We start from the raw sequence: 15,472 nt of genomic DNA, 5'->3' as shown, positions 1-15,472 counted from the left end.
GACTTTATGAACTGCAGTATGTTTAGGATCTTTTAACTTGTTTAGAATTCCAGGAAAAATACTCCACCCCTACTATTTATTAACCTTCTGTCTGCAAAGGAAAGAGCACTCTACCAAGCCTAACATGCAGTACCCCTGCTAATCCAGTACCACGCATGTCATGAGCGAAGACTACCAGTCATTACATCATTTGGGGAATCAAATAATGGGTCACTGGCAAGACTTTAAATATGTACTCACAAATGGTCAGTTGGCAAGTTCCTTTCATGAGCAGGGGCATCAGCAAAGTGAACCTGATAAGTCTGGTAAGTTTCACTGGTGCTGTTCATGGTAAGTTGGGTAGGAGTAAAATGTACCAAATTGTGTAAATTTTGCTTAGCTGCTGGTCAGGAAAACTGAGCACTAGCAGAGGCTGGGCAGAGAGATTCAGAAAGGAAGAGTCCCCAAAAATGAGAAAAGGAGGTTCCCAAAAATGGGGCTAGAGAAAAGGAAAACAATGATGCGGCTGGAGGAGGCTAATGGAATAGAAAACATGGGGGAGAGGGGGAAACATCTAGAATTGGGGATGAGGGAGGGAGTATAGAAGAAGTTCCCCCTTCCCTTCCCATAGCCAAGAGGGACTTTGTTGTGGAGCAAAAGGAGAGAGAGAGGCACAGCAGCTTCAAATTTGAGACACCATACAAAAGATAGAGCCTCCAAGTAAGGTCCCTCAGCACCCTATGAGGATCCCACCAGTACCCCCATTTACAGCAACTGTTGGGCACTGGGTTTCCTCATCCTAGCACTGCCCTTTGTCTCTGCTTGGGGGACCATCCTTCATACCAGCATGTGCCAGCTTAAATAACAGGTAAAAGGGACCAGATTAACAGCAAATTCATTTTCATTTGTGACCAGAGCTAGGTTTGAATGAGGAACTCCAGAGGAAAGGCTATTCTAATACAGCACCCAGCTGAGCCACCAGTCTGTTTTCTTACAGTCAATGACTGCATGTTTTCCTCACTGCTTAGATAGAGCCTTCTTTCCCGCTTCTGTTCTTTTTACCATATTCAGTGTGTCGATCTAGATTTACAGGCCAAAGATCAAATGGAGAATAGTATGTAACTATTATACAATAGTTTCTGTAACAGTAATTGTTTAGTTCTGAGTTTTCTAGAACAGTCACAAACACATGAAGCTGCAATAGTGTTTGGTCAGTGGCCTATGGACTTCTGAACTGTGCTAACAGCCATGCTAGTGTGCAATAAAGAGAGGCAGAAACAGACTCTCTTCTTTTTGGCCATGCATCCAGACATCTAGATTAGAGGAGCTGCAATCGGCTCTTTTATTCAAATTTAACATAACTTACGTGATCCTGACAGGTTACCAGCGCAGTCCCTTGCATAAAGGTACTTGTGATTTGTCCAGGGAATCACGGTTGCTCTGTCAAATGTGTCTTGAGATCCTCGGTCTTAAATTTTAATCATTATATGTGCACACAGTATTCACAAACACTGCAAATGCACATGCAACTGCTGTAATTAACTGCACAGTCGGTTATGCACAGAGAATCATGAAAAAGTGGACCTTGCTAGTCAGATCCAAATATATTCATAATTATGGGTCCCATACATTCAGAGCCATGGAGGTAGAGTACATCAGTGTCTTGAAGTTGAGATTATTGAAGAAAATGTCATTATTAAAAATACTAAGTTGAAAAGTCAGACGTGCATATCTTTTCTTTAGCTTTATAAAACAATTAACTAGTTAAGGTTAGTATCAGTGTCACAGTTTATGCTGAAAACTAGGATTTATTTGCTGAAGGAGACTATTTATAGATTCGTCCAATTTGTCTTTCTGGAATGTAGTACTGGCCAAGTTTATCTTCCGAACATCATATTTGTCAAGTCTCTTTACAGTATGGAATAAAAGGGATTTTGGCATTAGCAAGCTCCTTTGCTTCTTGTTTATGTATTGCTGATCCTGAGAAGGATCTTTAAATGTCAGAAAGTGCTCTCAGAATTACTGTATTGAAAAGTTCTGCACTAATTGTTAGCAGTTTAATTTCATCATTAAAAAAACACCCACACAAAAAAATCCCACGCTACAGATTTTTCCCATGTTGAGTGTAATATGTGGGGCATCTGCATAACATTTTCCTTTGCCTCTTGTAAACTGAGGTAGGGGAAGGAATGATACAGATTGGACTTTTGCACTCTGCATATTAGTGGAACCAGAGCATTCTACCTACCAATGGTGCAGACCAGGCTTAATGAGCTGCTTGGTCACATTATGGAATCCAGATACTATTCAGGGCAAGCGTGCACGACAGTGCTACATCAGCGCAGCTGCACTGATGCTGCTGTAGCATGTCTGGTGAAGACACGAGCGTCTGCTGCCAACATAGCACCAGCGTGGACAGCACAAAACTTGCATCGCTTGGGGGGAGGGGGTTTCACACCCCTGTGTGACGTAAGTTAGGTCGACTTAAGCGGTAGTATAGATCTGCCCAAGAGTTACCCGAATTCTTGTATGAATTGGTGAGAATATATGTGGCCCAATGATTGATGTTACGCTCTGGGGTATTTACCTTTTAGTAGTTTGCTGCTGACAGGAACTAGACTTTACATCCCCATATATCCTTCAGCACATTCAATAAGCTATTACTTGATTTTATCCAAAACCGTGTTTTGTTTCACCAGAAGGAGAATGAACTCAGAAGCCAACACAGAGAGCCCCCCCGGGCCAGATCCTCAACTGTTCTTCAGGAGCTGTGGTTGCTCTCTGCTGGGCCAGTTCCCTAGCACAGGTTGGGGCAGCTATTCTAACCTGCATTAGCTTCCCCAAGGGACTATTTTGGCAACCAGGGACTTCAGGAGTCCTCTGTACTGTGACAGCTCTATACTATCTGATGACGTCTTCCCCCAACCCCATAGAGGTGTTTTAGAGGTGCTGTGTGGCAGTACAGCAGTATAGAATGGGTGGAACACCGCCCACAATTGGGATCATTGACTTTAATGGAGTTACTTCCAATTTATTCAAGTATAACTGCTGAGAAGGGCCCCCCCAATATCTCACACCACATAAGCAAAAAAACCAGAGCTCCTGGTCTTCTTTAGGCTGTAAGTTCCATGGAAGGCATGTGGGATGTAAGTTTGATTTGCAATGTAAATGTTGAATTTCCTTAGCATTTGTGGCTGTGTCTAGCATCTGTTAATAAGTAATGACATTTAAGCTCATACATCATATTTGAATTGCACATAAGTTAATATTACTACTTGTGCACTGGATGTTATGGAAACCACAACTCATAGGCTTGAGGAGTTGGCAGTGTAGTGATTCATTAGCATCAGTAATAATTCTGGTCAATGAAGACCTATTCTTGAACTCAGAAAATACTCTTTTCTTCGTTTCACTTAAGAAAAAACAGACTTTTAAATATTATTTTTAATGACAAACTTGGTTGCTTGGTTGGTAGGAGAAGTATTTTGCCATGTTTTAAAATTAATATGAACTATTTAATTTGACATTTTTATCTTGGATGCAAGTAAGTCCACATGCTGCATTTTATCATTCCAAACATATCCAGTTTTGGGTAGACTTTCAGTGCTATTGTGGACATAAAAATTCCTAAATAGGACTGCTGAGGACAGTTATTGTCAGACTTGCACACTGCTAATCTTTCAAGCTCACCTCTTCAGTTATGTAAAACCCTGTACAAACAGATTGCCACATGGCTCAAGAGAACAAGTTTGTGGCTGCCTATCATGGGGTACTCACTCAGTGGCTGGTAAGGGAACCCAGGCCCACCTACTACTCCAGCTTCCAGCCCAGGGACCCTACAAAGTGCAGCCAATCTGCTCAGTCTTCAACCTTGCTGCTCCCTACTCTGCCTCCCACAGGTTTTCTTCCACCAGCGCCAGAATCAGGCAGGTAAGGGGACCATGCCCCCCACTTTTTAAGATGGGCCTAGTTTGGGGAGGCAAAAAGGCATTGCCCCTCCAAACTGCAAGGCTTGGGAAAGCATGGAGCAGCTCCAGCGGGGTTACGCTTTGCAGCAGGGGAGCTGATCATAATGCTGTAAGTCAGGGGTGGGCAAACATTTTGGCGAGAGGGCCACATGGGGGCGGCAAAACAGTATGGCAGGCCGGGTAGGAAAGGCTGTGCCACCGCAAACAGCCTGGCCCCTGCCCCCTCTCCACCCCCTCCTGCTTCCCACCCCCTGACTGCCCCCCTTAGAACCTCTGACCCATCCAACCCCCTCTGCTCCTTGTCCCCTGACCGCCCCCTCCTAGGACCCCTGTCCCTAACCACCCCCCAGGATTTCCCCCCCCCCATCTGCTCCCTGACAGGCCCCCCCAGGATCCCCACCCAACCCTCCCCCACTCCTTGTCCCCTAACTGCCCCCCCCCAGGACCCCACCCAAACCCCCTGCTCCCTGTCCCCCCCTCCCAGGACCCCCCACCCCACCCCCTGTCCAACCCCCCTGCTCCCTGACTCCTAACTGCCCCCTGACTGCCTTTTGGGACCTCCTGCCCCTTATCAAACCTCCCCCCCCCCTCCCCATGCGGCTCAGAGCGGCAGGACTAGCTTATTGGAAAGCCTGGGAGGTGGGTGGGTGCAAGCCATGCTACCTGCACAGCAGCAACCGGGGGGGGGGGGGGGGGAGACAGCAGGGGAGGGACTGGGGGTTAGCCTCCCCAGCCAGGAGCCAGGCAGGACGGTCCTGCGGGCCAGATGCGGCCCACGGGCCATAGTTTGCCCACCTCTGCTGTAGGTGCTGGCTGGCAGCTAGTGGTAAGGGCAGAAGGAAGAGGAGCTACACAGCTGGTTCCCAGGGAGCTATGTGCCGCCACTGGAGGTAGCGGACCAACTACCTGGGGGCAGAGGAGGGAATGCAGGAGTTAGGGAAGAAGGGGCATAGGATTCCAATTTTGGCCTTACCTTCCCCTCCTTTCTACAAAGATTCTAGTGCCTTTGTTTTCCTCTTCATTCTTCTCTTTCCTGGGTCTACCCTTCTCTCAGGGTCAGGTTCCTACTCTTTCCCTGGTTTCCCTCCTTTTCCCTCTAGTACACAGAGGCTGGCGGTAGACTTCCTTCCTGTAACCTTTTGTGTTGCCAGCTTCCTGATTGTATACTAGCCCAGCCCACACCTGTACAGCTGAGCTTCTTTCTCCAATCAGGGGTTACTTCTTCAGCCTAAGTCCCTCATGTGTGGTCTATCATGCTAATTGGCCCTTTCTCAGCTTCCTTTTTGTGCTGGTGTAGGTTGTAGGGTGAACACCCCATCATACTGCCTAAGGACTTCTAGCCAACACTAATGGCACTGTGTTGTGTATCACAGTCACCTGGAACTTCGTGGTGAAAACAAGGATACAACTCAGATCCTCCTGCTCCAGAAGACCCTACCAATTGAATTACGGGAGAATGTCTGTTAGCAGTATAGAGCATATGAGACACAGTTAACCAGCTGATTCCATCCAGAAGAAGTAGTGGAACACAATCACAACAGCCTGTGAATTACAATGTATTTCATCTCAAACGCCTTCTTTTGCATGTTTGTGACATGTCCAAATTCTTTTCCAGCATCTGAAAGTAGGCCATCGAATTATAGATTAACCACTTTTGCAAAATTGTGATTTAGCACATTAGACATAACTTCCCTTTTTTAGCAAATATAACTCTCATCTGTGGCACATGTTCTGCTTAAGACTGTCCTGGGAGCATAGCAAATTGTTTTTACCTTGCCTCCCAAAGAAAGACAAAAGTCCTAGACAGTGCAGTCAGGATGATGTGTCACTATTGGTATGGCTTTTCATTTAGGAAGGAAATTAACTAAGTTAATATAAAGTTCAGATTCACAGTTCTTCCAATATATTATTTTGTTCTTATGTGATGGGAGGGTCTGTTGGCCAAATTACCTCTCTGTAAAGTCTATTCTTCTTTTGAAATAACTGCTCCTTTAGCTTTAAGAAGCTGGACTTCGTGTTTTTCTTAACTTGCCTATCTAATGCATTGACTGAACCCTACTTTACAGTATTAATGCTCAAAGTTTAGGGCACACTTCAACTCAGTTCTATTTAATAGGGTTCTTGGGATATGCTTTTCATACACAGCTGATTATTCCTTTTGCTCTGTGTTGTGCCCCACACTTACCACAGCTTTCAAATACATTCAAATGAAATATAAAGTTATCTATAGTTAGCAAAAGCCAATGTAAATTTTGTCCAAGAACAGTAGGATTTAACTCTATGTAAAATGGGTGGGTGGTCCTAGTGCAGTTTCTAATGAATAGATATCCACAATAACCACCATCAGAATTGACATCTTTGCTGACAATCGTAACACAGAGGCCAAAGAATGAATAGACATGGAGAATAAAGAAGTCTCTCAATCCTACAGGTGATCCTTAGAAGCCAAGGTTAAGACTCATTGGTAGGCTATTATGGAGAAAGCAGTATTGCTATTCATGCTCTTGTATGGGTGAAAGTTTTCAGTATCCAGCATGGCATACTGCACCTGCACTAACTTCACTTAAAAAAAACAAAACCAAACACACCCTAAACCCATCAACATCTTTCATCAATTAGTTTGCTCTTGCAGAAAGAACAAGACAATTTGCTCGCCCTTAAAGTTAAATCATCTTGTCTGTAGTTTGTTGTTGTTTTTTTTTAACTTGCTTCAGGAAGCATTATTTTAACATTCTGATTAGATACAGAACTAGTTTGATGGAATAATTTTGAGTAAGTAGAATATTTTGTGTCAAGCAAATCAGCAAGATTATAGCAGTTCAAAGCACAGCAGTTTGCATTCTGTTAGTATTGTGTAATTCTTACTGGCATATGTCTAGTTGAAACGTAATGTATTTATGTCAGCATTTGTGTAAGAGAATTTAGCAAAGGCACTGCAGCAAGAAAATGAAATCTAAATTTTAAATAGAGTTTCTTGGGTTACATTAAATTGATAATATGGCTGCTGCATCATAATTTTTTTTTTTTAAGATGAATATGTGGAGGCTATGAACACAGAAGTGTTGTGAAAATGGTTTGCTTGAGTTTGTATTTCAGAACTCCCATGGAACCACCACTTCTGCCTTATTATTGGATTTTCTGAGCTATAGATTAGTGAAAAATTAAACTGTACCATGCATGTAATTTCTGTTTTTTGTTTTAACAGGATAAAAGATGCTTTGGTTTCAGAGTACAGCAAAGCAGCTAGCAAAATATTCTTCTAGGCCACTATGGAAACGACTGTCTGCAGCCACTACAAATATACCAGTGTTAACTTTGTTCACCAAGGTAAAAAATTAGTTTGTAAAGCCAGACAGGAAGGCCTAAATATCAGCCTTCCAGGAACTGTAGGTTCAAACAGATCCCAGACGGAAAGGCTCAGCCCTTCATCTTTTAGAGGTAGAGAGATTTAGTTCCATACAGCTTACTGTGTGGGCATCGTTTGGGTGAGACTCATAGTTTGGTTCTACTCTGTGACTCTATAGAAGTGGCAAGAGGGAGTTGTCGGATTATTGTGCCTCAGTGACTCCTTAGCTAGTGGACCCAGTTTACAAGTTAAAAGTTCTTTTATTTAAGACTATGTCTACACAATAGCGGGAGGGCGCTTCCCAGCTGGCTCTGCTCACGCTAGCTTGCTAAAATTACAGTGGGGCCATGGTGGCATGGAAGGCTGCTTGGGCTAGCCACCCAAGTACAATCGTGCCCAACTCCCACATACGTATTTGGATTGGTAGCCCAAGCTACTGCCGGTGCCGTCACGGCCACACTGCTATCTTTAGCACATTCACTCAAATAGAGCTAGCACAAGTGCCTGCTCATACTGGGAAGCACCCTCCTAGCTACTGTGTAGAGCAGACCATAAGTGGCTTGACCTGGGATTGGAAGGTAAGGTGAGTTCTTTATTTATCATATATTATTATCCTAACAGAAGTGTTGAAGGCCAATTAGGCCCTCAATGACATCTGTGCAAAATCTGTGTCAGTGGGCCTGAAAAGGTTTAACATTAGTTCTATCGATGATGTACCAGGAGAAATAAAATCCAACCCATTCCCTCTGTGCTTTGGTGGCTCTACAGCGTTAACAGAAGTAAAAAGCGATGAGTAGTTTTTGTCTGTAGATTGAGCAGATAGGACTCTGAATGCACCCAGAAAGCACATCAGTTAAGTAGGAATGGGGGCTATTTGTGTATAGTCACTTTTCAATGTAGAACCTTAACTGAGATCCTGTGTTCTTTGCAAAAGTATTAATGATCCCACTTCACTTTTCATAGGAAGAGGAGTTTCATTTGGTGTCTTTGGCTAAAGTTTTACCTTCTGTACATTGTTTTTGTAGCATATTATTTATTGATTTTGACTGGCAATCCCTCGATTCGAGGATGATCTCTACCACGGATTTACATATAGGTCCTGAGAGGACTCAGGAGTCTTATACTGGTGCACGTGTACAGATTGCAAAATGCTCTAAGATAAAAGTTTCTATGTAAGTGTAAACTGCTCTGAATTTTAAATAAAATGAAAAAAGTGTGAATTTGCTGAGAGAAGATGAGACTGGAGAGGCTCCATCATCGAGTAATGTTCGTTTTTTCTCCTACCCAACCTGGAAAAAAGTTAGATTATTTTACAAAGGTGCGGACTTTCTAGAAAAAGAAAAGTCAGCACTTGTTTCCTATCAGTGGAATGTGTGTTATATGAGGAAACATACTTTAAAGTCCCATCTTTGTCTCTGCCATCTCATCCAGCACTGTGCTTTTTCATACTCCAAAGGGCAATAATGTAGGTAGTACTGGCATTAATTTTAGAGATTAAGAATTAGAAAACGCTCTTTTGCATGATTATTGTGCATACATACTGATTAGCAATGTGAAATTCTGTGACCAAATTTCTGATAGCAAAGTTGAAACAGTTTTCTAAATTGGCCTCTTTTGTTGAATACGTGCTTAAAGTAAAGTATTTTCACGTCTCTCAGAACGTGTCATATCACTGGCATTTACAAAACAAGCTCTCACTAAACTGCAGGCTACTTTTAATAGACCAATTTGTGATCTCTGTTTATCCCCATTCACCCCAGGCTTGTGGTTTCGGTTTTTTTTGTTTTGTTTTGTTTTTTTAAAGTAAGGACAGGAGTAAGTATGAGTGAGGCTTAGCATAAGTGAGAATGTATTGCATAAATAAAAACCTCTCCTTTCAGCCTCTTCTGTTGCCCAGCACATCTGCATCTCTCTTCTGTATTAAATTCAAATTCCGTTTGCAGTCAGGGCAATTGAGTACTTTCAGAAAGACATGAACATATATACAAGCTGCTGAATGTCCCATTAAAGCAGTTTAAAGTCTGTTTGCAGAGACCCTTGGCTAGTCAGAATTATTTCTGGGCATAGTTCCCATTGGAACTCAATGCTGGCTTTATTAAAGGAGTAAAGTGCCATGACTTGCTTTGTTGCTTAGCACTTGTCCACACACAGAGGTTGGAAACGAAATAGCTAGATAGTTTTAGATCCAAACCTTTACTTATTTCAATACAAGGCTTGGTTTATTTAACTGTAGTTCAATCAAAATAATTGAACTCTTAATCCAAAATAAGTGTCCCCACACAGACTTGCATCAAAATAACTGAAAGTGTGAATTCAAACTGATAACAGCCTGGTCTAAATACACAGTTTCCTGAGTTAACTTAAAGGTGTGAGTCTGCATTTAAACTGGTGCAAGTTTGCATGTGGACAATCAGTTTAAACCTGATTCACCCACGAAAGCTTATGCTCAGTACATCTGTTAGTAAGGTGCCACAGGACTCTTTGCCAGTTTAAACCTGGTTTAAGTTGTGCCTGTAAATGTATACCCACACTGATAGAAGAGTATCCAAGCACTAAAACTGCACTGTTTTAACTAAGTCAGGTCTTAAACCACTTCAGATTCTAATGGTGCAACCTGCATGCTTAGACAAGCCCTTAGTAAGGAGAATGGTGTGTCTGTCTGCCTTTCTGCCCCTACCAGCTCATTTTACCAGCTCCACTACCTTAGCCATCTTTATTTTAGTAATAACCCATAAAGAGTTGAGCATCCCGTAGTTTAGTTTGAAGAGTCTAGTCTGTTACAACAGATTACATGCAACAAAATTCTGTCAGCCCTTCTCAATAACACATTTGGTCAACTGATTCACCATCACCAGCTCTTCCACAAGTTACAGACAGCAGCAGCTGCACTCCAAATTTGTTGTCCTTTAGCACCTTGCATAGGGTTTCAAACATTAAGGGTGTGTCTTCACAGCCTAGTCTACCTACCCAAGCTAGCTTGACTCCAGCTAGCATGGGTAATAGCAGTGAAGAGAGCACAGCGCAGACAAGTGAGCCAAGTGTGTATCTAGGTAGGGTCCGTGCTGCGCTTGTATTACCTGTGGTGAAATTTATACTGCATTGTCTTCACTGCTGTTACTCACACAAGCTGAATTCAATCTGGCTCTGGTAGACTAGCCTCTGCACACCTTTTACTATGTAGACATACCCTAATAAAGCTTTGGGGAGGGAGGAAAGCAATAGGCATTTTCCATCTCTGAACAGTACTTCACAGCAAAGAGACAGAACCATCATGTTTTTCCTCACTATATTTCGTGTTAAATTACTATATGCCAAATAACATACACTGATGTATATCTGGAGTGACTCCAGGGAAGTCAATAAAGTTTTCCAGATATACATTTGGGACATGACTGTAGAAGTCAACCCTATGATTATCCTATAACTTGCCTTCAGAACCATGCAGCCGTGTCAGCTTTTAGAACTTGCACCATTTCAAAAATATTTTTATTGTGGTCACAAATTAAAAGTAGAGTCAAAAATCGTAGAGGTGTTGACTGGATAAAAAGGGAGATTTTCTTTTTATTACTTATATAAAAAAGAATTTTTAAAACTTGCAATCTATGCTGTGCTGATTAAAATGAGATTTTGAAAATGATGTGGCAATGAGGAGAGAACATTTGGAATAATGATGGCATGTAACTTGTTTCTAAGTATGTTAACAGAATAGTCTGCATGTTTTATTGATTATTTTAAGATGATCTGCATATTTTCCTTTAGAACCCGTGCCCTCTATGTGATGAAGCAAAAGAAGTGCTTGAGCCATATAAAAACAGGGTAATGCAATACAGTACTGTGTATATTACAGAGAAAGAATAGTTAATCAGGGACCTTTCTTTGTAAAAGAAAAATTGCTTGATTTTATTTGCATCCATTAGTCTTTCATGGGCAACCTCTTCAAGAAAGTTTTAGCACTGATTTCCGTAAAACTTATTATTCAAAAGCATTTTCAGACTCTGGCTCAAGTAAGCGTTAGCAAACTAAACCAATGAATACAATGTTGCATCTATTTAAAAAACGTTTGCTACTATAACAGGGGTTCTCAAACTGGGGGCTGGGACCCCTCAGGGGGTTGTGAGATTATTATATGGGGGGGTCACGAGCTGTCAGCCTCCACCCCACGCCCTGCTTTGCATCCAGCATTTATAATGGTGTTAAATGTATAAAGAAGTGTTTTAATTTATAAGGGGGGGTCGCACTCAGAGGCTTGCTATGTGAAAGGGGTCACCAGTACAAAAGTTTGAGAACCACTGGACTATAATGTACATATATCTCAAGTTTATAATGCAGTTTGCAGCAAAACTGCTGTGAGGCAGGTCCATCAAATATTCTTTGCCCTGTGTCACTTGAAAGTACTTTCCCACCATCCTCCCCAACTAATATTCTGTCAACTGCCTGTAGTGCACTTTGACCAGTTTTTGAACCCCAGTTGCTTGAATTTAGAGCAAGTGGTGCAAGCAGCAGTAGACACAAAGAAATGCTGCACCCATGAGCAAAACAGAAAATGTCTGTCGACCCACCTGCAGAAAGAAAATGACCAAGATCATATGTGGTACAGTTCCTCACTAGGAATCCAGGGACCCATGCAGGGCTAAACAGTCAGATGATTGTTGGAAGTACACAAACAAAGTTTGTGACTACTTCCATTTTCTGCCTTCAAAATCTGTGTTTCCATGCCAGGGCAAATATAGAGGCCTGCTGAAAATTTGACCCATTTTGTTAAAGTAAATCTGAAATTCGATGAAAGACAGCAGCTATTTTTATTAAAAAGTGTCCAATGTTATAAAGTGTTTAACATTTAGTTCTTTTCTTTCAAAGGTTATTTTGCAGGAAGTGGATATCACCCTTCCAGAGAACTCAGTGTGGTATGACAGATATAAGTATGACATACCTGTCTTTCATTTAAATGGGCAGTTCCTAATGAAGCATCGGGTAGATGTTAAAAAATTTGAGAACCAGCTTGTGAAGCTAGAGTTTCAAAATGATGAAAACCAATGAAGGAAATGCAGCCATTCTGACACTGGATTGAAGGGATTTTGAACAAATGGTTTGAAACTGTTGCATACATTATCAAACCATATTTTCTTTGGAATGTAATGTACATATTTAACATTAAAATTTTAGTTATTTGATTTATATTCCATTTTGTAGTAATGATGAAGCCCATCTGACTGAATAGCAACTCTTCATCTGCTATTCTAGATGGTTTTGTTTTTCAATGAGAGAATAAGTGCTATTCAACCGCAGCAGATAAAATGAAATGCACTTTCAGATCATTAATACACCCTGCACTGACAATAAAGGAATGTTTAAGTTATGTCTGTATGAAGCTTCTTCTGTAAGACTTTCACAGTGTGTCCCCAAATGCTTATTTTGAAGTAGAGAGGAGAGCGGGATTTAAAAAAAAAAATCAAACTTATACTCTTGTATAGAATCAGAGACCTAGATTTAGTTGTTATTCACCTGTAAAAACGGAGTTTTTGGTTTTTTTAAAAAACGGTATGAACATGTTACACTTAAGCCTAAAATGTCTGCTTATGTTAAACTGGGAGATTTGAGCTCTTTAGTACTCAAGTAAAAGTATAAGTGAAAGTTAAATTGAACCAAGAGGGCCCAATTTTTCCTTGAAACAAGATTTAACACTGCAAACATGCCACTCTGTGCTACCTACCACCTTCATTTTACTCTCTGGAATTAAAACACCCTAAGAGTTTCCTTGTAAATCTGCTGGCATGAGATAAGATAGCTTCTCCCTTAGGCTCAGGTTACACTATTAAAAAGAAAACATGCTAGCATGTGGTTCTCTGCCACAATTAGGGATACCCATGTCATACCAGGGCTTTTTCTTAATTTGCCAGGGGGCACAGAAAACACGATTCTCTGATCGTATTATGGGAACAGTACTTGGATTTAGGGTTAACAGTCTTTTCGGTAGTGTAGATTGGCCCTTATATTCTGTGACAGAACAGAGAAAACTGAAATTTTAGTCCCATCTGTGACTTCACTGTATCTTAATTTAGTGACTGGCAAGTGTACTTGTATCGCAGGGGGTGAGGCAGCTTCTACTAGTGCATTTTTGCATCACAGGGCAGAAAAGAATAATGTGGGTAGATGGAACTCCTTAAATATATTTAAGGAGGAGGATGAATTGAGAAAGTTAATTGTTATCCTTTAGGCTGAACAGGCTATAGTACTAACTAAATAGTATTGGAAAAGTGTGATTTTTTTTTTCAGTGCATTTAATCAATCTGTCCAAACAAAAAGTAATGTAATTACTACATTTCTGTTCTTCTCAGCACTGTTGTATCTGAGCACCTTCCAGAATTAGAAAATTAAACAGGAAGCTTGTCTATCAAAAGGTGGGTCTCTTCCTCATTCTCAGTCCTTAGAAAATTCCAAACAAGGACACGCACATTAAGCACCAGACAGTCTTACCAAATTAAGATCAAGCATTCACTACAGAATTTCACACTAGTTTTCAGAGTCACAGAACTTCAGAAACCTGTGCCCTCTCTGAGTCCTGCAGAAAGGTGGGCATCATTAATGAAAGAGGCAGGAATGTAATTGAAACTATATTAAATTAACAAAAACAAAAAAACCCCACAGTAAAAATATCTACTTAACCCAATAGCATAGGCTTGTTTTGGAAAACTCTCCCTCAACAACTCAGATTAGCCATTTGACGTAGAAGGTAACAGAAGGGCTTGTTACCTCATGAGTCTGAGAGTATACCCAGCTGTTGCATCTGTATAACACCCTATCACCCTGGCCTTTGATAAACTACTTCCTCCCCTTTTTATTCTTAGGTCCACTCTGCCACTTCCTTGGCCTTGATTCTCAGCTATCTTGCCGTGGCACGACCACTTACACAAGTGCAAAGGATATGGAAAATATTAGCACATCAGAACTTTGCACAGGTGTGAATGATTGCACCAGGGCCAAATTAAAGGCATTGTGTCTTCTCTTTCTCTCTCTCTCACTCACACACCCCCCCCCCCCAACCAAATCCACATCAAAGCACCCTTCCTGCACTGGATGTTGAAAAACAAGTCTGCCCCATCCATAGTCATATTCAACCACCGAGGGGATGTGCTCAGAGGGGAAGTAATTTTTTTGTATTTGTGCAAGGCCAGGGAGACACTATAAAGTTTAGGCTACTCCTTAAAGAAGCATATTGAGAAGGAGCCTTTAAAACATGGGTCTGAATTGCCTCTATGTCAGCACGCAAGTGCTAATTGGTTCCTTTCCAAAATATAGGAAAATTTCACGGAGCCAGAGTTTTTCCTGACTAATTTTTTGTGATTAAAATAATAGAACTGTATAGTGCATTTCACCAGTAGATCTCAAAGCATTTCACAAAGGCAAAGCATTGTTACCCCTATTTTACAGATGGCATAGAGAAGTTATGTGATTTGCCCTGTATCACAAGGTTAGTCAGTGGCAGAACTTGGAATAGTCAACAAGTCGTAGCTATACCTGAGACAGCAGTATTTTCCCTTGTTTTTTATTACATCTTCTGTGTGGGAAATCTCAGGAACCAAAAGTAAACCTTTCTGATCAGGTCAGAAGATGACGACTTGTCTGTGCCTTATTCATTCACACGGAGGTGGGGAGTTTTATTGTTAACTACACATGGTATTTTTCTAATACTTCGTATTTTAATGTGAATGCTAACAAGATTTATAATAGCATTATTTCCATGGATCACAAATGAAATTCTTATCTTGGGGCTAACCTGTACTGAGGAGATGGAGGGGCTTCACAATGGTCAACCAGATTGATTTTATTTTAGGAGGTCCATCTAGCCCAGGGATCGGCAACCTTTGGCATGCGGCCCTTCAGGGAAATCCACTGGTGGGCTGGGATGGTTTGTTTACCTGCAGTGTCCGCAGGTTTGGCCCATCGCAGCTCCCACCGGCTGCAGCTCGCCATTGAAGGCTAACGGGGGCAGTGGGAAGCGGCGTGGGCCAAGGGATGTGCTGGCCACTGCTTCCTGCAGCCCCCATTGGCCTGTAACAGCGAACTGTGGCCAGTGGGAGCTGTGATCGGCCAAACCTGCGGACACTGCAGGTAAACAAACTGTCCTGGCCCACCAGTGGCTTTCCCTGACTGGCCACACGTGCCAACGGTTGCTGATCCC

The 15,472-nt window shown here is 41.8% G+C and overlaps 1 protein-coding gene across 17 annotated transcripts in view; it reads left to right on the top strand.

The window, feature by feature from the left end:
- The window catches only part of C5H5orf63 (chromosome 5 C5orf63 homolog), a 59,676-nt gene extending 45,784 nt beyond the window's left edge, over nucleotides 1–13,892 (top strand). For 8 of the 17 annotated variants that reach the window (XM_074953058.1, XM_074953060.1, XM_074953057.1 and 5 more), the window contains 3 exons: nucleotides 7,153–7,274; nucleotides 11,053–11,109; nucleotides 12,151–13,891. In XM_074953058.1, the coding sequence (XP_074809159.1) occupies nucleotides 7,161–7,274; nucleotides 11,053–11,109; nucleotides 12,151–12,330 (351 nt within the window). In that variant the 5' untranslated portion in view covers nucleotides 7,153–7,160 and the 3' untranslated portion in view covers nucleotides 12,331–13,891. Of the gene's footprint in view, nucleotides 1–45; nucleotides 306–7,152; nucleotides 7,275–11,052; nucleotides 11,110–12,150 lie in introns of all 17 variants that reach the window. The other 9 variants (XM_074953063.1, XM_074953054.1, XM_074953061.1 and 6 more) reach the window with 3 other exon arrangements.
- The last annotated feature ends 1,580 nt before the right edge of the window (nucleotides 13,893–15,472 follow it).

The sequence above is a fragment of the Natator depressus genome, chromosome 5, assembly GCF_965152275.1.
Source record: "Natator depressus isolate rNatDep1 chromosome 5, rNatDep2.hap1, whole genome shotgun sequence".
NCBI classification, from domain to species: Eukaryota; Metazoa; Chordata; order Testudines; family Cheloniidae; genus Natator; species Natator depressus.
The sequence above is the reverse complement of the archived record's forward strand: the minus strand, read 5'-3'. Positions and strand labels throughout refer to the sequence as shown.